The following is a 26,836-nucleotide window of genomic DNA, read 5'->3' on the forward strand; positions in this document are numbered from 1 at the left end:
GTGTGTGTGTGTGTGTAATTATCTCCCCCTCTCCAAAGGGCAGGAGTCATGTTGGAATGGTTGCTGGTCACTGTCAGGGTTGCTTGCAGAATGAGATATGACAGGAGCCACTTTGGAGGGACTCCTGGTGGAGTGCGGTGGGTTGGTGGGGCAAGTCTGCAGGAGAGTGCAGGGAAGGTATGGAGCATGCAGCATTAGCAAGATAGGTGGTGAGTGTCCGTGCTGGTTCCTGCAGGTGTCCCTCTATCTAGGCCTGGGGAGGAGGGGAGAGAAATGGCACCTGCCAGCTCCCTCATTTTTAGAGAAATCTCCAAGAGATCCCTGCCCTTCCAGTGCATGTTCTGAGATTAGCAAATAAATCTCCTTCCCATACATACATCTTAGGCACTCACTTTTCAAACTGCTGCTTCTATGTTGTATTTTAGTGGGACTGTTTATTGTGCTGTCTCTTTAAGGGCAGGGACTCAGTTTCCTATCCATCCCCACCTCCCAGAGCTGAGCCTACTGATTAAAAAAATTTTTTTTAATTTATTTTGGGAGGGGAGGGAGGGTAGGGCAGAGAGAGAGAGGAAGAGAGAGAATCCCAAGCAGACTCCATGCTGTCAGCACAGACCCCGATGTGGGGCTTGAACACAAACCGTGAGATTGTGGCCTGAGCTGAATCCAAGAGTTGGACGCTCAACCAACTAGCCACCCAGGCACCCCAAGCTTGCTGGTTTTTAAAGAGTTAAATCCCACTGATTATAAAAACTCTCAAAGGTATGGGGCGCCTGGGTGGCTTAGTCAATTGAGCATCTGACTTCCGCTCAGGTCATGATCTCGCAGTTGATGACTTTGAGCCCCATGTTGGGCTCTGCGCTGACATCATGGAACCTGCTTGGGATTCTCTCTCTCCTTCTCTCTATGGCTCTCACATGCTTATGCTCTTTCTCTCTCACAAATAAAAAAATAAACATTAAAAAAACCCCTCAAAGTTAAGGCCCATTGTGTTTCAAAGCCAAATATTATGAGGATTTGTCTTCCCACTGTGGGTCCCCCATGTCTGGAGTGTCTGCTGTGGGATAGATTCCTCTTCCTTCTCTGTGCTTGGGGTATCCCTCCCATTTGTGGTTAGTCCAGCTTGAGTTTGGTTCCCAACAGCATGTCTGCCCCTCCTACCTTCTTCAATGTGGCCTCCTCTCTACAATTAACAGTGGAGAGTCAGTTCTGCCAGTGTTCAGGTCGTTTTCTGGGCCGGATGCACTGATGTGGCTGTTATTTAAGTGTGTCCATGGGATGAAGTGAGCTTAGGGTCCTCCTACTCCACCATCTTCCCAGGTTCCCAAAACACTGTTATCTGTTTACCCAGATGTATTCATCTGTTTACCTATTTTCTCCTGTGCCTAGCTATTTTGTGTTGTCAGACATTGTATCTGCTAAACTACTTGATGAAAAAAATTTTTTTAATGTGTGTTTATTTTTGACAGAGAGAGAGAGAGAGACAGAGCGTGAGTGGGGGAGGGGCAGAGAGAGAGAGAGGGAGACACAGAATCTGAAGCAGACTCCAGGCTCTGAGCTGTCAGCACAGAGCCTAATGTGGGGCTTGAACCCACGAACTGGGAGATCATGACCTGAGCTGAAATCAAGAGTCGGACACTTAACTGACTGAGCCACCCAGGTTCCCCTATTAATACTTTTCTTTAATGGTTTATACATTTTGAGTTTTAAGAAATCCTTCCTTAGCCTGAGGTTGTAAAATATTTTATACATATACAAACACACACATACACATATATAATATTATATATATTTATATATAGTATTTTTTAATGTTTTTATTTATTTTAGTAATCTCTATGCCCAACATGGGGCTTGAACTCACAACCCTGAGATTGAGAGTTGCACACTCTTCCAACTGAGTCAGCTAGATGCCTCTTTATATAGTATTTTTTATTTTTTTTGTTTTTGAGAGAGAGTCAGATGCCCAAACAACTGAGCCACCCAGGCGCCCCTACGGTATTTTTTGAAGATTTGCTTTTCACATGTTGTTTAGCCATCAAGCATGTTATTGTTTATATATGATGAGGTATGGATCTAATTGAAGTGTTTTCCATATGGATAATTCAATAGAATAGTCCGTGGTTTCGCCACTGCACCGAAGTCCTGTCTGCATCGCATTCAATTTTTCACATACTTGTGGATCTGAGATCTGTGTTTCATTGCCTGGGTCTGTCTGTCTCTCCCTGCACACTGTCATTATTACTTCCATTAAGCTCTCTAATATGTTCTATTTTCTGGTTGGGCAACCCTCTGCTTAAGATGTTTGTTCTTTTTGACCTGGTACGACCCTTCCATTGTAGTTTCTTTAGACCAATGACCCATGTAGTGCAGAGAGCTGAAGCTGGCAGCTTGAGTGCTCGGGCAGAAATCCAGTGCTTATTAGGGGAATAAATTATTCTGACTGAATTTCATGCCCTGTTATGAGGTGTCTTTTGACTTCTGTGCTGCCTCTTTTCCCCTCTTTGCCACTATCTGAACCTCCAGGTCTGTCTGGAGAAAGCTGGAGAAAGCTGCCTTTGCAGCCGGGTGGGAGGCTCTCTAGGAATCAGGGCCTGATGGCGGTGGCCAGGCCTAGTCAGAGGGCGAGTGCGACTTCCTAGCCTTTAGCTACTGCCATGCTGCATCCTCTAACATGAGCACATCAGACAGCCATCTGCAAAATGCTCAGCTTTTGCTCAGCTCATTCACTTAAAAAAAAACCCGTGAATAGATTCTATCTACCTTAGCTTCACTTGAGCAATGGTAGCTGTAATCCTTATACATGTAATCATGTAGACATTACCGTAAACTATGAAACACAAGTCATCTGTGTTTTTTTATTTCATAAAATAGTCTGGGACAAGGGGCGCCTGGGTGGCTCAGTCTGTTGAGTGGCCCACTTCGGCTCAGGTCATGCCCTCGCGGTTCGTGAGTTCGAGCCCTGCGTTGGGTCTATGTTGACAGGTCGGAGCTTGGAGCCTGCTTTGGATTCTGTGTCTCCCTCTCTCTCTGCCCCTCCCCTGCTTGTGCTCTCTTTCTCTCTCTCTCAAAAATAAATATAAAAAAAATAAAATGAAATAGTCTAGGACCACCAGGAGCATATGTGTTAGGCCCAAGTGTAGTGAGGTTGAGGAAGGGTAATGAGGAGGGCTTTCAGGGAGGAAGAAGGTGGCTAAATAGCTTCCCAGCAGTTATGTGCGCTCCTCGCATAAACTGAGCATGCGGGGTTAAGCCAGGTGCCCAAGAAACACAGCCTGGACTGGCTCTGTTACTACCGCATGCCACCCAGTTCCACACGGGTTGGGGTGGGGTGTAGGAGGGGAACACAGTGTATAGATGTGGAGACTGAGCCAGGAAATTGTCCTTGGTATGTGGCTCCAACTATCACCTGAGCTAAGGGAGCAAGGGAATGAGTTTGAGAGATGTTAAAAAAAAAAAAACTTACATATCAAGTAAAATTGCAAAATAAAGAAAAATTCATTTATTATCTGACCTTCATAATGCAACTGCTATTTGAATTTGGGGATATTTGTTTATGAGGAAGAACTCTCAGATGCCTGAGGAAGGAGGTACAATAAGGCATTCAAAGCATTTAGTGCTTGAACATGAGAGTAACTACTCAGTAAATGTCACCGCTTGCCTTTATTATTTTTAGATTTTTTTTTGGTGAAAACTGGTACAGAGAAATGTAATTGTATGAAAAATATGAACTTTAATTTATATGGTTTTTGGTAAATGTCACTAAATTATTTACAGTGCTCTGAGCAATGGTTGAAAATGTTAGTTTTGGGGCGCATGGGTGGCTCAGTCAGTTAAGTGTCCAACTTCGGCTCAAGTCATGATCTCATGGTTCATGAGTTTGGCCCCGCATTGGGCTCTCTGTTGTCAGCACAGGGCCCACTTCAGATCCTCTGCCCCCTCTCTCTCTGCCCCTCCCCTACTTGTATACTCTCTAAAAAATCAATGAACATCAAAAAAATGCTAGTTTCATCAACACACATTAGCTTTGGGTATTGTATTTTTAAAGTCTGCTAATTAATAAGTAAATATAACATCTCAAGATTTTTTTCAAGCAGTTAAGCACTCATTTAACATCTCAAGATTTTTTTAAAAGTTTATTTTGAAAGGGAGAGGGAGTACACGGAAGCAGGGAAAGGGCAGAGAGAGAGGGAGAGAGAATCCTAAGCAGGCTCTGTGCTGTGAGTGCAGAGCCCAATAAAGGGCCCAAACTCACAGACTATGAGATTAAGACCAGAGCTGAAATAGTCAGAGGCTTAACCTACTGAGCCACCCACGCACCCCTAACATCTCAAGATTAAAAAAAAGTTTAATGGGAATGCAAGCTGGTGCAGCCACTCTGGAAAACAGTATGGAGGTTCCTCAAAAAACTAAAAATAGAACTGCCCTACCACCCAGCAATTGCACTAACTAGGTATTTATCCAAGGGATACAGGTGTGCTGTTTTGAAGGGGCACATGCACGTTTATAGCAGCACGATCAACAATAGCCAAAGTATGGAAAGAGCCCAAATGTCCATCGATGGATGAATGGATAAAGATGTGGTGTGTATATATATATATATATATATATATATATATATATATATATATATACATATACATATATATATACACACATACATACAATGGAGTATTACTCGGCAATCCAAAAGAATGAAATCTTGCCATTTGCAACTACGTGGATGGAACTGGAGGGTATTATGCTAAGTGAAATTAGTCAGAGAAAGACAAAAATCATATGACTTCACTCATATGAGGACTTTAAGAGACAAAACAGATGAACATAAGGGAAGGGAAACAAAAATAACAAAAACAGGGAGGGGGGCAAAACAGAAGAGACTCATAAATATGGAGAACAAACTGAGGGTTATGGGAGGGGTTGTGGGAGGGGGGATGGGCTAAATGGGTAAGGGGCACTAAGGAATCTACTCCTGAAATCATTGTTGCACTATATGCTAACTAACTTGGATGTAAATTTTAAAAAATAAAAAACAAAGAAAAAAAATGTATGGAGATTTTACAGCTAAAAGAAATAAATTAAAAAAAATTAACTTGTATTTCCTTGATCATTGAGATAATTTTCAATGTTTTAAAAAAAGTTTTTATTTAATTATTTAGTAATTTCAACACCTAACATGGGGAATTCACATCACATCGAACTCACAACACTGAGATCAAGAGTCATATGCTCTTTGGACTGAGCCAGCCGGGTGCCCCAATGTTTGTTTTTTAATAGTACTTTTACCTAGAGTCAATTAAATGTTCATGTCCTTTGTTATACACTGGGACGTTAGTATTTTTTTTTTAAATGTTTATTTATTTTTGAGAGAGACAGAGACAGAACGTGAGTGGGTTAGGGGCAGAGAGAGAGGGAGACACAGAAGCAGAAGCAGGCTCCAGGCTCTGGGCTGTCAGCACAGAGCCCGACGCAGGGCTCGAACTCACGAGCTGTGAGATCATGACCTGAGCCGAAGTCGGACGCTCAACCGACTGAGCCACCCAGGCGCCCCTGGGACGTTAGTATTTTTAACCAGTTTTGTAAGTTCATTATATAATTAGCTCTTTGTATGTCCTCTTTATTACAAAATGTCATTGTGAATTTGTGGTCTATAATTTGTTCATATAAAAATGTATGTTTTAATGAGATCACATCTTTCAGTTGCTTTGTGACTTCTTTGTCTTTTGTAAACTTAAAAAGTTACTCTCTTCCAGAGTTTTACTGACTACTTCTGTATTTTCATTGCCTGTCCTTTCATTTTTATATTGAACTGTTTGTCTGAAACTAATTTTGGTGTGTGATGTCTTAGTTGTCTTGGCATTAGAAAAGATCAAAATCTGGAGGGGCTACTCATCTTTCATTTACTCTTATTTCCCAAGTATTTCCCTTAATTAAAATTACGATAAAAAATCACTGTTCTTCTCAATGAACAGTCATTTCATAAAGGTCAAAAAATGATTTGATTTTGATTTGGTATTATATTAAACCTACATGCTAATTTGGAAAAACCTGATGCCATTAAAATATTTAGTTCTTTTATCCAAGAATATTTGTCTGTTTATGCAAGTCTTATATATTCTCAGTGCAGCTTTGTTTTCTTTCTTTTCATATACATCCCATGGATTTTGTTGGTTTTTAACATCTTGTTACAGTTGAGAATGGCATCCTTTTACCATTAATGTTTTCTTTTTTAAAAATTTTTACATGTTTGTTTAGTTTTGAGAGAGAGAGCGAGAGACAGAGTATGAGTGGGGGAGAGGCAGAGACAGAGAGGGAGACACAGAATCCTAACCAGGCTCCAGGCTCTGAGTTGTCAGCACAGAGCGCAATGCGGGTCTCGAGCCTGTGAACCGTGAGATCATGACCTGAGCCAAAGTCGCCTGCTTAACCAACTAAGCCACCCAGGTGCCCCTCGATTAAGGTTTTCTGACTTTATTGCTACTATGTAAGAATACTACTGAGTTCTGTGTTTTTGTATCTGTTCTTTATTAACTTGAATGGATGTGCAGTTGTCCTCTTTGGTATTTCACAGTATACAGTGATATTATTAGCAAATGTGGACAGTTTTGTCTCCTCTTTTCCTACATTTGTACTTCTTTATTGTGTTTCTGAGCAGTGCTTTGAAAGCAATATTAAATTATCACAGAGAGAGGAGGATTTATGAAATAAGACATGGGGCAGCGTGTTTAGTATGACTCCCTCACTGCATTGAATGGTACAAATACAAATACGTACATGATTAGTTGCGTGGACAAATACCAGCCTGAGAAGGATACACGAAAGTGTTAATAGCAGTCGTTTCTGAGTAGCAGAATCTGGTTGAATATCTACTTTTTGTTTATCCATATTTTCTAAGCATTCTCTGAGGATCATGTGTTATTTAGGTAATGTAAAAGATAATGGCAATTTTAATGCCTTTATTGTGTCACTTTTAGGTGGATTATATTGCTTGTGAGTTGAAATAGCTATCCTTTATCTGCTAAGGATTCTTTTTTTTTTTTAATATGAAATTTATTGTCAAATTGGTTTCCATACAACACCCAGTGCTCATCCCAAAAGGTGCCCTCCTCAATACCCATCACCCACCCCCCATCAGCCCTCAGTTTTTTCTCAGTTTTTAAATGTCTCTTATGCTTTGGCTCTCTCCCTCTCTAACCTCTTTTTTTTTTTTCTTTCTTCCTCTCCCCCATAGACTTCAGTTAAGTTTCTCAGGATCCACATAAGAGTGAAAACATATGGTATCTGTCTTTCTCTGTATGACTTATTTCACTTAACATAACACTCTCCAGTTCCATCCACGTTGCTACAAAGGGCCATATTTCATTCTTTCTCATTGCCACGTAATATTCCAATGTGTATATAAACCACAATTTCTTTATCCATTCGTCAGTTGATGGACATTTAGGCTCTTTCCATAATTTGGCTATTGTTGAAAGTGTTGCTATAAACATTGGGGTACAAGTGCCCCTATGCATCAGCACTCCTGTATCCCGTGGGTAAGTTCCTAGCAGTGCTATTGCTGGGTCATAGGGTAGGTCTATTTTAAATTTTTTGGGGAACCTCCACACTGTTTTGCAAAGCGGCTGCACCAGTTTGCATTCCCACCAACAGTGCAAGAGGGTTCCCGTTTCTCCACATCCTCTCCAGCATCTATAGTCTCCTGATTTGTTCATTTTAGCCACTCTGACTGGCGTGAGGTGATAGCTGAGTGTGGTTTTGATTTGTATTTCCCTGATGAGGAGTGACGTTGAGCATCTTTTCATGTGCCTGTTGGCCATCTGGATGTCTTCTTTAAAGAAGTGTCTATTCATGTTTTCTGCCCATTTCTTCACTGGATTATTTGTTTTTTGGGTGTGGAGTTCGGTGAGCTCTTTATGGATTTTGGATACTAGCTCTTTGTCTGATATGTCATTTGCAAATATCTTTTCCCATTCTGTTGGTTGCCTTTTAGTTTTGTTGATTGTTTCCTTTGCTGTGCAGAAGCTTTTTATCTTCATGAGGTCCCAGTAGTTCATTTTTGCTTTTAATTCCCTTGCCCTTGGGGATGTGTCAAGTAAGAAATTGCTGCGGCTGAGGTAAGAGAGGTTTTTTCCTGCTTTCTCCTCTAGGGTTTTGATGGTTTCCTGTCTCACATTCAGGTCCTTTATCCATTTTGAGTTTGTTTTTGTGAATGGTGTAAGAAAGTGGTCTAGTTTCATCCTTCTGCATGTTGCTGTCCAGTTCTCCCAGCACCATTTGTTAAAGAGACTGTCTTTTTTCCATTGGATATTCTTTCCTGCTTTGTCAAAACTCAGTTGCCCATACTTTTGTGGGTCTAATTCTGGGGTTTCTATTCTATTCCATTGGCCCATGTGTCTGTTTTTTTGTGCCAATACCATGCTGTCTTGATGATTACAGCTTTGTAGTAGAGGCTAAAGTCTGGGATTGTGATGCCTCCTGCTTTGGTCGTCTTCTTCAAAATTACTTTGGCTATTTGGGGCCTTTTGTGGTTCCATATGAATTTTAGGATTGCTTGTTCTAGCTTCAAGAAGAATGCTGGTGCAGTTTTGATTGGGATTGCATTGAATGTGTAGATAGCTTTGGGTAGTATTGACATTTTAACAATATTTATTCTTCCAATCCATGAGCATGGAATGTTTTTCCATTTCTTTATATCTTCTTCAATTTCCTTCATAAGCTTTCTATAGTTTTCAGCATACAGATCTTTTACATCTTTGGTTAGGCTTATTCCTAGGTATTTTATGCTTCTTGGGGCAATTGTGAATGGGATCAGTTTTTTTATTTGTCTTTCTGTTGCTTCATTAATAGTGTATAAGAATGCAACTGATTTCTGTACATTGATTTTGTATCATGCAACCTTGCTGAATTCATGTATCAGTTCTAGCAGACTTTTGGTGCAGTCTGTCCGGTTTTCCCATGTATAATATCATGTCATCTGCAAAAACTGAAAGCTTAACTTCATCTTTGCCAATTTTGATGCCTTTGATTTCCTTTTGTTGTCTGATTGCTGATGCTAGAACTTCCAACACTATGTTAAACAACAGCGGTGAGAGTGGACATCCCTGTCGTGTTCCTGATCTCAGGGAGAAAGCTCTCAGTTCTTTCCCATTGAGGATGATATTAGCTGTGGGCTTTTCATAAGTGGCTTTGATGATGTTTAAGTATGTTCCTTCTATCCCGACTTTCTCGAGGGTTTTTATCAAGAAAGGATGCTGAATTTTGTCAAATGCTTTTTCTGCATCGATTGACAGGATCATATGGTTCTTATCTTTTCTTTTATTAATGTGATATGTCACATTGATTTGTGAATGTTGAACCAGCCCTCCAGCCCAGGAATGAATCCCACTTGATCATGGTGTATAATTCTTTTTATATGTTGTTGAATTCGATTTGCTAGTATCTTATTGAGAATTTTTGCATCCATATTCATCAGGGATATTGGCCCGTAGTTCTCTTTTTTTGCTGGGTCTCTGTCTGGTTTAGGAATCAAAGTAATGCTGGCTTCATAGAGTGAGTCTGGAAGTTTTCCTCCCCTTTCTATCTTTTGGAATAGCTTGAGAAGGATAGGTATTATTTCTGCTTTAAATGTCTGGTAGAATTCCCCAGGGAAGCCATCTGGTCCTGGACTCTTATTTGTTGGGAGATTTTTGGTAACTGATTCAATTTCTTCACTGGTTATGGGTCTGTTCAAGTTTTCTGTTTCTTCCTGTTTGAGTTTTGGAAGTTTGTGGGTGCTTAGGAATTTGTCCATTTCTTCCAGGTTGTCCAGTTTGTGGGCATATAATTTTTCATAGTATTCCCTGATAATTGCTTGTATTTCTGAGGGATTGGTTGTAATAATTCCATTTTCATTCATGATTTTATCTATTTGGGTCATCTCCCTTTTCTTTTTGCGAAGCCTGGTTAGAGGTTTATCAATTTTGTTTATTTATTCAAAAAACCAACTCTTGGTTTCATTGATCTGCTCTACAGTTTTTTTAGATTCTATATTGTTTATTTCTGCTCTGATCTTTATTATTTCTCTTCTGCTGGGTTTGGGATGTCTTTGCTGTTCTGCTTCTGTTTTCTTTAGGTGTGCTGTTAGATTTTGTATTTGGGATTTTTCTTGTTTCTTGAGATAGGCCTGGATTGCAGTGTATTTTCCTCTGAGGACTGCCTTCGCTGCATCCCAAAGCGTTTGGATTGTTGTAGTTTCATTTTAATTTGTTTCCATATATTTTTTAATTTCTTCTCTAATTGCCTGGTTGACCCATTCATTCTTTAGTAGGGTGTTCTTTAACCTCCATGCTTTTGGAGGTTTTCCAGACTTTTTCCTGTGGTTGATTTCAAGCTTCATAGCACTGTGGTCTGAAAGTATGCATGGTATGATCTCAATTCTTTTATACTTATGAAGGGCTGTTTTGTGACCCAGTATGTGATCTATCTTGGAGAATGTTCCATGTGTACTCGAGAAGAAAGTATATTCTGTTGCTTTTTGATGCAGAGTTCTAAATATATCTGTCAGGTCCATCTGATCCCATGTATCATTCAGGGCCCTTGTTTCTTTATTGATCCTGTGTCTGAATGATCTATCCTTTGTTGTAAGTGGAGTATTAAAGTCCCCTGCAATGACCACATTCTTATCAATAAGATTGCTTATGTTTGTGATTAATTGTTTTATATATTTGGGGGCTCCTGTATTCGGCACAGAGACATTTATAATTGTTAGCTTTTCCTGATAGATAGACCCTGTAATTATTATATAATGCCCTTCTTCATATCTTGTTACAGCCTTTAATTTAAAGTCTAGTTTGTCTGATATAAGTATGCCTACTCCAGCTTTCTTTTGACTTCAATAGCATGATAAATAGTTCTCCATCCCCTCACTTTCAATCTGAAGGTGTCCTCAGGTCTAAAATAAGTCTCTTTTAGAAGCAAATAGATGGGTCTTGACTTTTTATCCATTCTGATACCCTATGTCTTTTGGTTGGAACATTTAGTCCATTTACATTCAGTGTTATTATAGAAAGATATGGGTTTAGAGTCATTGTGATGTCTGTAGGTGTCATGCTTGTAGTGATGGCTCTGGTACTTTGTGGTCCTTGCAACATTTCACTCACAGAATCCCCCTTAGGGTCTCTTGTAGGGCTGGTTTAGTGGTGATGAATTCCTTCAGTTTTTGTTTGTTTGGGAAGACGTTTATCTCTCCTTCTATTCTGAATGACAGACTTGCTGGATAAAGGATTCTCGGCTGCATATTTTTTCTGTTCATCACATTGAAGATTTCCTGCCATTCCTTTCTGGCCTGCCAAGTTTCAGTAGACAGATCTGCCACTAGACTTACCGGCCTCCCCTTATGTGTTAGAGCGTGTTTATCCCTAGCTGCCTTCAGAATTTTCTCTTTATCCTTGTGTTTTGCCAGTTTCACTATGATATGTTGTGCAGAAGATCAATTCAAGTTGTGTCTGAAGGGAGTTCTCTGTGCCTCTTGGATTTCAATGCCTTTTTCCCTTCCCAGATCAGGGAAGTTCTCAGCTATGCTTTGTTGAAGTATACCTTCAGCCCCTTTCTGTCTCTCTTCCTCTTCTGGAATTCCTATGATACGGATATTGTTCCGTTTGATTGCATCACTTAGTTCTCTAATTCTCCCCTCATACTCCTGGATTTTTTTATCTCTCTTTTTCTCAGCTTCCTCTTTTTCCATAATTTTATCTTCTAATTTGCCTATTCTCTCCTCTGCCTCTTCAATCTGAGCTGTGGTCGCCTCCATTTTATTTTGCACCTCATTTATAGCATTTTTTAGCTCCTCATGACTATTTCTTAGTCCCTTGATCTGTGTAGCAATAGATTCTCTGCTGTCCTCTATACTTTTTACAAGCCCAGCGATTAATTTTATGACTATTATTCTAAATTCTTGTTCCATTATATTGCTTAAATCGTTTTTGATCAATTTGTTAGCTGTCGCTGCTTCCTGGAGTTTCTTTTGAGGAGAATTCCTCAAGTTTCATCATTTTGGATAGTCCCTGGAGTGGCGCGGAGCTGCAGGGCACTTCCCCTGTGCTGTCTGGAGTAACTTGCGTTGGTGGGCGGGGCCGCAGTCAGACCTGATGTCTGCCCCCAGCCCACTGCTGGGGCCACAGTCAGGCTGGTGTGTACCTTATCTCCTCCTCTCCCGGGGGCAAGACTCACTGTGGAGTGGTATGGCCCCTGTCTGGGCTACTTGCACACTGCTGGGCTTGTGGTGCTGCTTTGATGGAATCTGGCCAAGGGCATATTAGACAGGGTGGATCCGCAAGGTGCATGGAGGCGGTAGGGGCAGACTCAGCTCACTTTGCCTTCGGTGGTCCACTTCAGGAGGGGCCCTGTGGCATCGGGAGGGAGGCAGACTCGTTGGAGGGATGGATCCACAGAAGCACAGCGTTGGGTGTTTGCGCGGTGCACGCAAGTTCTGTGAAGGGAACTGGTTCCCTTTGGGATTTTGGCTGGGGGATGGGCGAGGGAGATGAGCTGGCGAGCGCCTTTGTTCCCCGCCAAGCTGAGCTCTGTCCTCCGGAGGGTCAACGACTCTCCCTCCCGTTGTCCTCTAGCCTTCCCGCTCTCGGAGCAGAGCTGTTGACTTATAACATTCCAGATGTTAAGTCCCGCTGGCTGTCAGAACTCACGCATCCTGGCCCTTCCGCTTTTGCCAGCCAGACTCGGGGGCTCTGCCTTGCTGGGTGGGCTGGCTGGGCTCCCTCCCGCCAGTCCGTGTAGTGCCCACCGCCTTGCCACCCTTCCTACTCTCTTCTGTGGGCCTCTCGTCTGCGCTTGGCTCCGGAGAGTCCTTTCTGCGTCTTCTGACGGTTTTCTGGGTTATTTAGGCAGATGTGGGTGGAATCTAAGTGGTCAGCAGGACGCAGTGAGCCCCGCGTCCTCCTACGCTGCCATCTTCCTCCAAAATCCTAAGATTCTTCTTAAAGTTTATTTTTTGAGAGCAAAAGAGGGAGGGAACGAGTGGGGGAGGGGCAGAGAGAGAGAATCCCAAGCAGGCTCCGCACTGTCAGCGCAGAGCCCACCGCGGGGCTCGAAGTCACGAACTGAGAGATCGTGACCAGAGTTGAAATGAAGTCAGACACTTAACCGACTGCGCCACTCAGGCGCCCCTGCTAAGGATATTCTCTATCTTATTTTTAAGAGTTTTTGTTTTTAATTTAGAACTGGGTTGAATTTTGTCAAATGTCTTCTTGGTGGTTGTGAGATGATCATACTGGTTTTTGCTTTTCTTTTTGTAACTGAGATATAGCTTATATACAGTGAAGCATAGATCTTAGGTGTTCAGTTCAACGTGTTTTGACAATTGTGTATACCCATGTAACTGCCACCCCAAACAAGAAATGGAACATTTCTACCACTCTAGAAAATTCTAGGGGAAGTTCTGTGGGAAGCTGTTGATTTGTGTGGCTGAGCCTTTACCACCAGCTTTGTGCACGATCTTGATTTCCCTCTCACCGTGGTTTCACATCTCGACGGCCTGGAATCACATGTGAGACCTCAGCAGGCTGTCCCCTGTCAAACAGTTTGTTCATCCTTCATCAACCACTCTGGTGGCAGGAGGGAGCCGCTTCTCTGCAGGGTAATTGGCCATGGGGAGGGGGAGATAAAGCTGCCTCTGAAGCGGGAGGAGGGCAATGGCAGGAGCTGCAAGCTTTTAGTGATCAGGCCTAAGAAGGCGGCTGTGGCCACACTGATTTTAGGCACCCGTCCCTGAAAGGTTAAGGTGGGGATGGGCGTGGAGAGCAGGTGTGTGCGTTGGGTGCAGGATCCCCCACTCTGCCCTAAGCATGGGATTTCATCTGCAGGCTCAAGTGTTGTGTGCTCATTCCTTGAGAAAGTCAGATGCCACCTTTTGGAACATACTGTCCTGGAGCACCCCTTGCCTTTGGCTGGGTTGCTAGTTTGCACTACTACCTTGTCCTTTAAGAGGCTTGCTACCCTTAGGATATTCAAGGTCACTGCCTTCAGTGACCTTAAACTGAAGGTCACTGTCTAGTACCCTGCACCGGTCTGGTTGCATTCTTTATGTAGATTCCCTCTCTGCTGCCGTCGTTCATGGAGTGATACCGGGTGTTATTTATTTGGCTTATCATATTGCAGTAAACTGGGGAAAATACAGACATACGTGTTTCTGTTCGTTTCTGTCAGCTTAATGTGGACATGTTAGATGTGTTTTCAGTGGCGCGAAGTACAGGAAATAAGCCTAATGTTAGTGTTATGCTTTTGGTTGTCAGTATGTTGAGGTAAGTAATCTGAAGAAACATGATTTGGCATTCCCTGAATCAAAAGGCCAGGGACTCAACGTCTTGTGTCTGAATGTGATGTAGACTCTTCTATACATTTTTTTTTTTTTTTTTTAAGGGGAAGTTTTCTTGAGAAAAGCAAACGATCCCTCCTGGTTTGTGTTTGTTTGACATGAGCCACATGAGCACTTTGGGCCTGGGCTATTTCTGGAGGTGCGCGTTTGGACACATGCAAGTGTGGGTGTCTGAGGCCACCGTGGTTCTTTGCTTGTGCAGAGCCTAGGGAAAGGAGGTCATCGAGGCACGCAAGGGGCCGTGTCCCAGACTCTAGCTAGAGAGCAGAGCAAAGCACCCAACACCAAGGGCAGCAGGCTTCCTCCCAGGGCTTTCTATGCAGACATCAAACCAGAGACTTGCTCGTTCTCCATGCCGGGTGCCTACCCCACTCCAATCAGTTTAGGCTGCTATTTCCAGGAGCTGTGACACTTGGATTTTTTTTTTTCTCTTTTTTTAAACCCCAAGCTATTTAAAATCTGCATCCAAGTGCGAGCAGCTAAAGTTGAACTGCTCTCAGGACGCAGTCTGCGTCAGTTAGGCTAAAGACCGTGACTCCCAGGGTGCACCTGGGAGCCCAGGAGGTCGCCCTCTCCACCGCCCAACCCCCCCGCCCCCCACCGCATTTGTGGCAAGGCCTGTGAGGCCAAATCCTGGAGGGGAGCCCCCCGTCCCTCCAGTCATCCTGTGTTCTCTCTACCAAGCTGTTTGGCCTGCAATCTGAGGAAACAACTGCCTTTTCATGTTTTATACATTTTATTCATACATTTCTCCAACTTTGAAATGACAAAAGCCCAATTCTATGGTTTCCCGTTACACAGCATCCTACAGGTATGTATATTCTACAAAGAATACTATGGAGTTTCTCTTCCTCCCCTGTCACACAAGAGATAACTGATTAGGGTTCCATCGACTTGTACTGTCACTGGCAGTGCACCAGCGTTCGGCTTGTTCTGGCGACAGGGCAGAGGGATCAGGGCGGGAGGGTGTGTGCTAAGGCATGTAAATAGATACACACAGAGAGAAAGAAAAGCGGGACATTTACAAAGAATCCGAACCTTTCCGATCCCCTCACCTCCTGGGTGTTGAAGGACCCCTCCTGCACGAATGCTCTTGCTAAGGCTTCGCTGTACCCTGCAAATACTTACAACCGGAAATGGTGAAATATACAACAACTGTTAACATCGCTCTCTTTTTATCACCGAGACAATACTTCAAAACCTTTTATAAAAAGGCAGTTATACAGACAGAAAAAAGAACACGTTGGCAAAACTTGATGCAAAACAACCCCCAAACTGAGTTGGAAAGGGTGACACACCTGCACTGTAATTGAACAGGATGACGCTGTGGCCTCAGCACATGAGAGCTGCGTGGCCTTTGCATCAGTCACCCTGCTACCTGCACCCCCCCTCCCCACCCCCCGCGCCGCCACACACCAGCCTGCACGGGCGTCATTCCAGGACACAGCTGAGACTGGAAGTTGGTTCCGCCAATTCTTAGTCTTTTCAAAATGAGAAAAACAAAAAAGGCGGGCCACTCACTACGGAGGAACGCCTATTTCTGTGCTCCTAGGCACAACTCCTTCTAAGAGGTTGCACTCATTCTGGGTCCCAAGATGGTGAATCCCAGGCGTCTCTCGGTGAGAACGCCGGCAGCCAAGTTCTGACTTTCTGAGCATGCACAGGTATGGAGTTGTGCTTAGGGCCAGAAATGAGGTCGCCCGTGTGGTGACAAATGTCTCTTTCCATTTGCTTTTGCTCAGTCCGTTTGCACAGGTTCAAGAGAGTTGATGGAGGGTCAGGTGAAAGGTGGTGGGCACTCTGGATTTTCTATGTCTCTGAAGAGCTAAGACTTGGAGGGGCCTGTGCTAGAGATGGTGTGGCCCCCTCAGTCTCCTCTCCCTGTGGGCTGGGGTCTGCCCACCTTCTGCGACTCAAGAGTGGCAGCGAAAGGAGCAGATAAAAGGGATGTGGATGGGTGAATATACCCCTCATGGCCCTTTCTTCCCCTTCCTGGATGTGGGCCACAGCTGGACTTCACTCAGCCAGAAGACCAGAGACTTCCAATAACTCCAAGTTTAAGGCGAACCGATAAGTAAGCATGGGATAAGCCAATGGAACATCAAGTCTTACGGGGACAGTCCTTTAACCAACGACATCAAATAGAGAGGAAAACCTTAATTCTAAAGGGGTGAGAAAAGGAAGAGTTCTACCAAATGAGATGATTCACGATTAAAGCTTGTAGCCCTCCTGCAAGCTGCCTCAAAGAAGCAAAATGTCTTTCTAAGAGGAGAATTAATTAGAGGCGCAGAACAAGAGAAAGGCGCTTGGGGACCTTTAGCCTATGACAGGCCATAATCAGCCTTAGCATCTTAAGCTCTTGTAGAGGATGGAATTAGGAAGCAGTGTTCAGTTCTGGAAAAGCAAACTCCTCCCCTGCCCCTCAACACACACACACACACACACACACACACACGCATGTGCACGTTTGATGACACAAAGAGAGGAGGAGGAGGGGGCGTGTGGTGAGGACGGCAAGGGGCTTGTCGACTGCAAGTTGCCTTCCCTTTCCAAGGGGACCGTGCGGGAGGCATCACAGTTAAGAACTTAGTAATGAAAAAATCTTCTTGCTAGCAGTAGCAGTGTGTTCTCTTTGCCCCAAGAGACTGACCTGAAACAAAGAAAAGGACATCACATCGGTGGGAGACAAGAGACTTTGATTTGGGCGGGCCTGTCCTTAAGGGCGCAGTGTCTGCTCTGGGCGTCTCCCTGTCCTGAGGGTGGCTCCTCAACTGACTAAACTTTTTCAAGGAATGAACTTGACTTCTCACTGAACAGGTGACTACGAGTGATTTGAAGACAAAAACTCTCCTCTGCAGTAATGACATCAAAACTTTCCCAAGATCACGGTTGGAGCCGGCAGTGTGACATTGAGCTGGACTTGGGGCAGAGGGGCCCTGCAACATATTTAGATGACCCACCACCAACAGGACGGCCCCAGAAGAAAACCTTCTGAAGGCAAACAGCAGGAAGTAGGTCACCCATTTCTTTTCTTCTCTGAGCAAATATTTTAAACCATCTCATCTGACAGGAGATACACTTAATTGCATTTTAAAAAGCTACCAAATTATCTCTGCACTGGGAAACTTCCAGATGAATTGACATCTTCCTTTTTAGCATTGAAATTGTATAGGCTGTACATGCAGTAACTACCACCTTATTAAAAAAATCAGGAACTTCTCTTTCCTCGTGTTAAAAACACCCCCCTTTTTTGCTGTGGGGGTGGGGTTGGGTGGGGTAGAGAACCCTCTGAAATATGGCTCAGTTGACCAGTGATAAGACTTAATAATTCTAATCATTTGCTCTGGCCTTTAAAAGGAACAAAACAAAATGATTTTGCTGATGGAATGGAAGCAGCAAAGCTTTTTAGTAATTTTCTCTGATTGATTGGTGGATGATTGTAATGTAGCAGCGGCAGTTTTGTACGGAAATTACTGTGAGTTTAAGTGTTTTCTGGTAGGTCATAAAGACATTACTTTAGAGAAGGGCCTGTATTAGTGGAATGAACAGATGACCTCTCTGAGAAGTTCAGCCAGAACAAGTTCTGGGCGCAGGAACTTTGCCATCCACACAGTGGCAAGAACAGCGCCCGCCTTTGTGCTTCTCAGATGGGGAAGACAGGACCGGCGCTACAGCACTTTCTCAATTCCGGGGCCACAGACGTCTAGACTGGCATTGCTTTGCTCTTCTTCTGCTCGATCCACCTCTATCAACGTGGCTTAAGATTGGCATCATCAGCATCTCTGGAGATTCGGCCTCAAAGGGCCGGAGGGGGTGTGGGCTTTTCTAGCTGAGGGAGGGGCTTCGCGTCCCCATGTGTTAGTTGTATTCTTCTTTGTGCTTCATTGGAAAAGAGGTAGAGCGGGCACTTTCACAGTGAGAAGAGCCCGGATTGTGGTCAGTACCATCACAGGAATGAATGACTGGCCTTGGTATCAGATTTAAATCAATCCTGACACAGCTGTAAACAGCTTTTGGGGTTTCCCTTCTCCATCCATGGTGTCTCTGGTTTGGCGGTTTGGTCGCCCTGCCGTGGGGCCTCAATAGAAGCAGTTCATGCAACACCTTATAAGTTGCAAACTCATCCGGTCACTGACAAAGGACAACATCAGAGAGAAAAAAAAAAATCATTGTTTAATAAGAGTTGTTGGGAGGGGAGGGTGACACCTTACAAGGAGAATACAAATGCCTCCTCTGTGTGGTCCTTCAAGAGGAGCCTTTTAGCTCACAACACAGCCTGCACATCCCGCCAAGGCACAAAGCGATGAGGTCATCTAACCGACAAGAAGCAAACAGGATGGTATTTTCTCAAGGATCGAAGGTTAACAGAACCACTTCACACCCTGACCCTCTAAGGAAGAATCTTCCGCTGACCTCTGGTCAAGAGTTGGAAAACCCCAGCCTGAATCTCCTGTACTGGAAGAATGTGACCTCATAGAAGGGCGATGAGATGGTTCATGTCTCTAAAGCAACAAGGGACGATGATTCTCCTGTGCCAAGGGATATAGCAAGAGGAAGGAGAAACCACAGACGGCCTCCGGTACGTGGGTGGCCCTCAGGCGCACTGCGCTCTGGGAGCCAGAGGCGGTCCGAGCTGTGCTCTGGTGGAGTATTTTGTTGTCCTGCCTACTGACAGTCACTCCTGGGCCTTCAGTGGTTCAATGAGCATCTAATGAATTACAAAATCTAAAAGATCATCAGCTTGTAAACCTCAACAAATCTGTAATGAAATGAAGGACCCAAAGGCATTTAATTATTGAACACATAAAAGGAAGTATATTTAAAAAAAAATTGGTCAAACTGTCCTGTTAGTTATCATTTTAAAGGAATTTACAGGGCTGTTATAGATTATTCTTTTGGAATAATTCAGTTTATAGCAAATGCCTAAACTGGTTTCTTCATTGCACAGTATATTTTCTTAAAATGGGTGCTTTAAAACAATTACATACATATTAAAAATCCTCATTTCTCTGCTTAAAATGTTAATACTCTCAGACAACACAGATCTGAAATGGTGAAACCAGCAATTCCCCCTCCCACCTTACAACAAATTAAATTGAGACAAAATTACAAACACATTTCACTACATGATTATTAATAAAAATCAGTTTCTTTTTTTTTTTTTTTATAAAGTTGCCCGAAATGCAAGGGATGTGCATAGGTTTACAACTTAGTCATAATAGCATTTTATTCTTACTCCCCTGGGTGTGCCCCGTGAACGGAATGTACTTTGCTGTAGATTACAGATTGTTTTGTCCAACACAGACACACCGACAGCATAAACGCTCGCGACTGTCCACATGCATTAAGAGTCAAGACCCAACTTCAAATCTCTAAAAGGTTTACAGGGTGCTTCAAAGAGACAGTATCACATTATCTGGATGTTACATAAAGGACTTAAAAAAAAAAAAGCTATTCTAAAAAAAAAAAAAGAAAAAAGGCCTTTAGAAATTTATGACTGTTTTGTAATCACTAAGACTGATTATTTCAAATAAATAAAGGAAAGAAAGATATTCCAATTCATAAAATCAGACTCTAAAAAGAATGTAGTGTTCCACCCCCAGTCAAGGTAACAGAATCATTGTTTATTATTAAAATAGATTATAGAAAGCAGCATCTATTTTGTGCAGTTTTTAGGGGCCTTGGAAATAAAAAGCTATGATTTCCAAAAATATAACATTCCAAAGGATTGAATAATACATACATTTAAAGATACATTTTATTAAAGTTTAGGAGAACTGATTAAAAAAGATACTGTCTCTTTAAATGAGTGTGTAATTGTTTTCTCCTCCTATCTATTCGGACATGACAATAATTATAAATGGAGGTCACACTACAACTAGGTAGTCTCTAGGGACCATGACCTGCTGACACACGGCCGATAACAAAGAGGCTTTTCCATGTATGAGGTGGCTCCTGGGTTCGCGGCAGGTCTCTTGGGAGAGGCCTAATAGACCCAGGAGACCGGGACCCACTGCGGGGCTGTGCACACGAGCTCCACGGCTTCCTCCAGATGTCTGATTGTCTCATCAATTTCATTGTTGATAATTGTGAGATCGAAGTAGTGTGCGTATGTTCTCTGTAAGATATCGGACTCCTTCTGCAGACGCTGAAGAGATTCATCCTAAATGGCGGTGGGATGGAGGTCGGGGTAGGGCGTGGGAGGAGGGAAAAAGCAAAGACAAGACAGAAGTCAGCTGGACTCTTTCTCTCTCCACGTTCCCGTTACTCCCAGTGTCACAAGCAGGCAAGGCTGGACCTCGATGTGCTGCATCGGGGCACGAGGCCAAGTCCGCTTTGTGACAGAGGAGGCAGTGGGCCCTGCGATGGCAGGGTCACGGAGGAGCGGCCTGTGGCCCGACTGCTCACCATGCAACGGGAGCTCCATGCCAAACCGGGGGATCAGAGAAACCAGACACTCTTCGGCAAACACAACACCCCACCGGCCCGGCTGCTGCCATCTGCCCCAGCGGGAGCCAGTCTCCTGACCGACCGGCAGTGAGGGCTCCGGAGGTGAGGACAGAGCCCTGCATCCCCCTGCTTCCCTCTGTCCTCTGCTCGCACTTGTATGGGGCCCCAGAGCCCAGCTGCATCCGCACCAAGAAGCCACTGCCTCTGGCCAACAAATTAAGTTGCATTTTCCCCTCTTCTCCTTAGAGGTCCAACATGTTCCAGGAATTCAATTACGTATAATGGCCCTCGCTCAATAGCAGTGGATGCCAGAGGCAAAAGCTTTTTGGATGTTGCAAATAATGGATGAAATAAGGCCATTTCCCAGATACAACAGCAACTGGCATCTGATGAATCCCCTCAAACTGCTCTATGCTGGAAATGGCCAGATGTCACTGGTACCGCTTAGGGAAAAAACTCAAGGGAAAGCAGCGACTGAACTCTAGGGGGCTTTGCTGCAGGAAAGGACTTCCCCTCAACTCCTAGAGCTTGCTGCAGATCTCTTAAGGGCCACCAGAAAGTCTGCAGCTGGATCCTCACAGGGCGGATACCATTAGGTTGAACTTTCAATGGACAAATTCAAATTTGAGGCCAGAGAACTCTGTAAGTCAACTTTGCCCTGCCTCTCCCCCAACACGAGGTAGGTAAGGAAGGTATTGGGCTGAGTCTTATGTATGTGGAGATATAGTTAATACCTGTTTATGTGATTAGTGTCTTTCCCCGACTGGAGCGTAAACTTGTCTGTGTGCCCGGTCATTGCTGTGCCCAGCATTTGGCACTGTGCCCCGCACACAGCAAGTGCTTACTTGGAAAGAAAGCACCTGGCTAATATTGCCCATTATGGGGTTTGATGAGTGCAAACCTCTACTAGGTCCTACTATTCTACTAGGAAATGGAGGCCCATGATAACAGAGACCTCCAGAAACACTAAAGGATGCGGGAGCCATGGTGCCTAGAGCTGACTTAGGACCCCTCCTCTTCTCTGAGGCCCATCCATTATTTGTGAGAAACCCTTGCTGATGAGCCCCGGTCTGTGGGTGTGAGTCTCTGGGAAGGGGATCGAATGGGGTGTCACCGGATCCCATCACAGCACCATGGTGTGGGTGGACAGTTACAAGGCAAGCTAGGGACTCCATCTTTTCTCTCAGGATGCTCTGAAAGGATTGTCGGATGTGGTCTGTTGTCGTCTGCTGGGATTTCAAAGCAGGGCATGGTATGCTGGGCCGTGCAATGTTAACTATTACAGTGTAGATAAGACCTCAGTTCCTCACCACCTTCTAAGGTCCTATCAACACGCTTTCCACTTGCACTTAGAGTATTTTCACTGTGGCTATACTTGACAACGAACAATGCAGAAGCCCCATTTTAGGAAACACTCATTCACCCAAAGACGGGAGTGCATCCTGCAAGCCTGGGAAGAGACCATTCCTACCACGTCACTCTCTGGGCTAGGGGACTCCACTGAAAAACACCGTCCTGGGCCTCAGAGACCACGGGCAGACTTCAGGATTTACTCAGAAAGCTGGGTTGATGAAAACATTCAAGAAAATGTATGGCTGACGGCATCAATTTTTAAACGTAGCTCTCTTTACAGAAAAAGAAAGCTTCCTCTTAAGGACCTTACAGGCTGAAGCTATATTTGTCGGTTTATTCCTCTACAGCACTTGTCTGCGGGCTTGCCTTCCGCATGAGTAGGGTTTAACTCAGTGAAGACAAAATGCCTCTATTCTACCAGCAGAAGCCAGGATTTATGGGAAGGAAAGGTCTATGTTCTACATCTAGGAAAGGAAACAAGGTTGGATTTCATCACCTCCTAGCTGGTACTTACGGGCAATTTTCTGCACCATTTTGGCAGCTATGGAAAATTAGTAAAAGGGCAGGAAAACAGGCAAAAACAAAAAACAGATGACAATCCAAGAAAAATACATGGCAACCAAAGGATAAGCGCTAAGCACAACGTGGGGTTTCACACAGGCCAGGGTGTTAACGGAGATGGGAAAGGCGGATTTACCAAAGGGATATGCCACTTGCAAACAACAGGACAAAAACTAATGACCGGAAGTAAGAGTAACATAGAAATGTAAAGATTTAGCCTTCCTCAGAGGCCTGCAACATCAACACTTCCAAGCCTGACTGTAGTGTTCTGGGCTCTGGTGGGTTTAGGCCAGTGGTTAACTGAGCAGAGCCAAGAGCCCTCTGGTGGTTTCTCGACCCAGCAGAAGCAATGGAGGACTCTGTGCACGAGACTCCTCGTAAGAGTGGCCCTGCAGCAGATCAGCACGGATGCACTTACCAGACACTCCGTAACTATCCTCTGATCTGCCCAGCCACAGAAGGCCTCTGGGTCAGCTGGGTACTAGATGGTGATGCCAACTCTTGAAGGCACTATCTCTGCGGCAGCTGCTGGCTTGATTTAGCCTGACAGGGGACAGAGCTCATGTCCAGGTTTGGTGGTCTCCAGGGACCTGCATGGGCTCCGCTCCAGAGGCTGCCTGAGGGAACTCGGGCAGCTGGGCCAGGGTCATGGGTTCCTTATAGCGCTCTTCTGGCAAAGCAATCACTGGCCTAGAGCTGGGCCTGTGGCCTGCCACTGTCTTAGCCCAGCACCCATTAGGGGTGGAGAGGGCCACAGTGGCTCGGCAAGCTTCCACGCCTTTGTTTCCTTGTCTTACTGATGTGGGGCTTTGGTCTTGCACACAACACACACATGGATCCTAACGGCGGGTAAAAACGGGGCGGCCCTTACCTCATTTAAACCTGGAGTGATAGTCGGTGCGGCAATAAAAACAACAAAAGGAGCAAACTCTGCAGTCCTCAGGACCTTCAGTGCCTGTGTACAAAGCAAAAACTGGAACTTAGAAATCATGAGTGCAGCATTTAATGGAGTCCGTAAGAAATCACACAACGGAAAAAACCCTTGATTCAAAGTTTTGGCAAGGGATTATTGAATTTACCAGCTTTATAAGTAACTTCTGTTACTCCTTTTCTTCCAAAGGATGGACCACAGCCATCAGCAAATAAAAGGTGACAAACCGGACATTTTAAAAACTGAATCTCATGAATCAATAGGACTGACTTTTCTTCAGCCACGTCAACACTGATTATGTTGGTTAAGGTTCATTTAAACCTGGCTATTAGCAGTAGCCTTTTTAGTTGATAGGAAATGTGTTTTGGGGTAGGCTTGGATCATTGTGCGGGCTCTGCCACTGAGCTACAGCCCACTTCACCCCATTTTAACCTTCGAACTGCTAACAAGGCTAGTGGGTCCCTGCCACTGTCACTGTGAAGCCGTGTTCACACTTACGGGGCCTTCTGAGTCGCCCTGATGCCAGGCCCCGTGGGGCTCACGGGGGAAGAGAGACCTTGTCTGGGGCTGGAGTCTGGAGACACTAAATGAGCTCTGTGGCTGCAGGTAATTGGAGGCCCGCAGGAAAACACTGTGTTGGAGGGAGAGGAGCCCCTGAGGCTGATGCAGTTCCCTTCAGAGGCATAAAACATGTTGAACGGTGCAGCCACCAGTTTGCACAGACACAGTGCCAAGCTGGCATCCCATGCCCTAGGAGTCGTTTCTGGTAAGGGAGTGCTTGTCAGCTCCTCCCTGGGGGGGGGGGGGGAACGTGACCCTGCAATAGGCTATGGATTCCCCTGCATGGGACAAAAACTCCAGCATACGTGGGTACACAATTCACAAGTGTCTGGTGTGTCATTAATTTGCACCGCAGCGAATAGTATCTTGCTGTCCTTCATCTGAGCATTTAACATGCGTGTTCTGCTACCTGCGTATCTGGCTTTCTAAATGGCCTTTCAGTGGTTTGCTTTGCTCTGTTCCTACTCCTCCCTCTTTTGCCTGGTTCACGGTGGTAGCAACGAGACCGGTCACTCTGCCCCTGTACTAAAAGCCTACTACTAGAATGATCGATCCTTCTGGCAAGGCAAATCCCATCATATTGCTCCTCTACTCCAAACCCTTCCACAGCTCCATCTCGGCCTTGGGATAAAATGTACACTCCTTAGCATGAATGCTGAATCCCTCGGTCCTGAGCTGGCCCGTGCTTATCTCAGTCTCTCTCTACACCTCTCTGCTGCTTCCCCCTCTTCCAAACAGCCTTGCTGAACCACTTCCAGTTCCAGAAAGGGCCACACTCTGCCTTCCCAGCTTTGTCTTACTACTCCCTCTGCCTGGATGCTCCGTCCCCATTCTCCCTTTGGCATGGCTGAATGATCCATGAGCACCTGGCTCTGGTGTTCTTTTGTCTGCAAAGTCCTCTGTGGGCTCTGAGCCAGGCCGTCGCCCCCCCCCCCCCCCCCCCCCCCGACCATGGGACCCAGGATGCCGCACACCAAATACCCAGATACCAGAGGGTGAGCTTACGGGCAGGGGCGATGTCTTGTTCAGTCATCTCCCTTGTGCCCTGTATGGCAGCCGGCATAAACTGTGTTTATGGTAAAATGAAAATGGAAAAGCAGCACACAGGATTGGCAGAAAATGTTTGACCAGTGGGCACTGTGCTTGGTGGCTGAAGGGAACCTCTTGGCCTCTGACCATACGGAGCTGTGAGAGACCAACAGGGATGATAAAGGTTTTAGTGCAAGGTTCACTTTCACTGGGATTGGGTTTCTGAATCCCAGCCACACAGGATCTCCTTGTGGGTTAAGGGGGCCCGCCACATTGTTTCAGCCGTCATATCAAAGTGCTTCAGTTGTGGACATCACATTCCCCTCAGGAGAAAGCTCTTTGGGTCTGCCTATGCTCCCTTTTGACAGAGGTAATTGGCAATTTCTTTGCCAACCCTTTTGTGATTGAGAGTTCTGTTAAGGAATAAATATCATGGAAAAGTCCATATATAGCTCAGTTGAGCTAAACAGGGATCTTCCTTTGGAAATCTCCTGTGAATATAATTTTGGGCCTCTTTTTCTGTCCTTCCTGTGCTCATAAATCAGGAGGCTCAGGGTCAGTTGAGACAGAAGGTTTCTTCGTCCACCCACAGCCAGCCTCTAGGCAACTGAGAAGGGGAGATATCCCAGTTCACGGTTCCTACCCTTGCTTCCATCCCTGAAGTGACTCCACGCACAGAGGGAGCCTAGATGCCGAATGGAACGCACTGGTGAAGTTGAGAATGACACCTCAGGCGTGAAACGGCCTTTTTTCTGCTCAGTAACCCCAGCCTGAAAGCCACCCAATTCTCTGAAATTTTAAGTGCCAGCCTGCGATTGTTTTTGCAACGCCAGAAAACACACTCCTGGGCAACCATAAGCTCCCCGCAGATTACCCTTCTCTGTGCAGCATGCACACCCTTCGCCTTTATCCATCCGGACACGAAGATCATTCCGCACTTACTGTGTGCTGCCCAGTGCTCTCGTGTTCACGAATCAGGTTATATTCCCTTAGCAGCTAATTCCAAGGAAAGAACTGGCATCCTTCTAGCAGATAAGGATGATGTGATCCACGACATTCCCCTTTTTGTCCTGCTTGCCAGACGTTCAGAGCCAAACTGCACGCTGATCAGAGTAAATACAGTGGCCTTTTCATGGCTTTGATTTTCGATTTCGATACTAGGTTACTTTCTTTTCTTTTCCTATGTCATTATATTTTCAAAAATGAAAAGACCCCCTCAAATCCTGAGATTTTCTTGTCCAGTAGCCCTCATGTCTTCACCACAGTCACCACACATTTCCTCAGGTGTCCCCAACTGCTCGACTTACAGGCTTAAGTGCGTGCCTTTTTTGGTGTGTGCGTGTAGTCTCTGCTTGCCTGGGGTTTAGGGTCACTTCAGGGACAGTAAATGGAACGGCTTCACAAAGATTCCCTCCCCTCAGGCTGTTAACAGGGGACTTCAAGAGGTCCCTTAAACCCTCTTCCTTCTGACTGAAGACGAGACACAAGTTTGTCCGTATTTACAGGCAAATATTTCTTTCCGAATCCCAGAGAGGTGGGGGAGTCTAGAAAGGTCACTGAAAATACGCTGGATTTAAACAGCCAAA

At 44.8% G+C, this 26,836-nt stretch overlaps 1 protein-coding gene and 1 long non-coding RNA gene across 15 annotated transcripts in view; one reads left to right on the forward strand and one right to left on the reverse strand.

Annotated features, from left to right (window-relative positions):
* The window catches only part of LOC113597536 (uncharacterized), a 46,975-nt gene that overhangs the window by 9,707 nt on the left and 10,432 nt on the right, over positions 1 to 26,836 (forward strand). Inside the window, exon 1 of one of the 2 annotated variants that reach the window (XR_003418312.2) lies at positions 17,253 to 17,376. The exons of the other annotated variant lie outside the window; for it this stretch is intronic. This is a non-coding gene — a long non-coding RNA (uncharacterized LOC113597536). Of the gene's footprint in view, positions 1 to 17,252; positions 17,377 to 26,836 lie in introns of those variants that run through there. 2 annotated transcript variants of the gene reach the window in all.
* Positions 18,522 to 26,836, reverse strand: part of CASK (calcium/calmodulin dependent serine protein kinase) — a 354,148-nt gene continuing 345,833 nt past the window's right edge. For all 13 annotated transcript variants that reach the window (XM_053202250.1, XM_027053936.2, XM_027053933.2 and 10 more), the window contains 2 exons: positions 23,601 to 23,684; positions 18,522 to 20,528 (listed from right to left, as the gene is read on the reverse strand). In XM_053202250.1, coding sequence (XP_053058225.1) covers positions 20,352 to 20,528; positions 23,601 to 23,684 — 261 coding nt within the window. In that variant the 3' untranslated portion in view covers positions 18,522 to 20,351. The remainder of the gene's footprint in view (positions 20,529 to 23,600; positions 23,685 to 26,836) is intronic.

Source organism: Acinonyx jubatus, chromosome X, assembly GCF_027475565.1.
Source record: "Acinonyx jubatus isolate Ajub_Pintada_27869175 chromosome X, VMU_Ajub_asm_v1.0, whole genome shotgun sequence".
Classification (NCBI taxonomy): Eukaryota; Metazoa; Chordata; class Mammalia; order Carnivora; family Felidae; genus Acinonyx; species Acinonyx jubatus.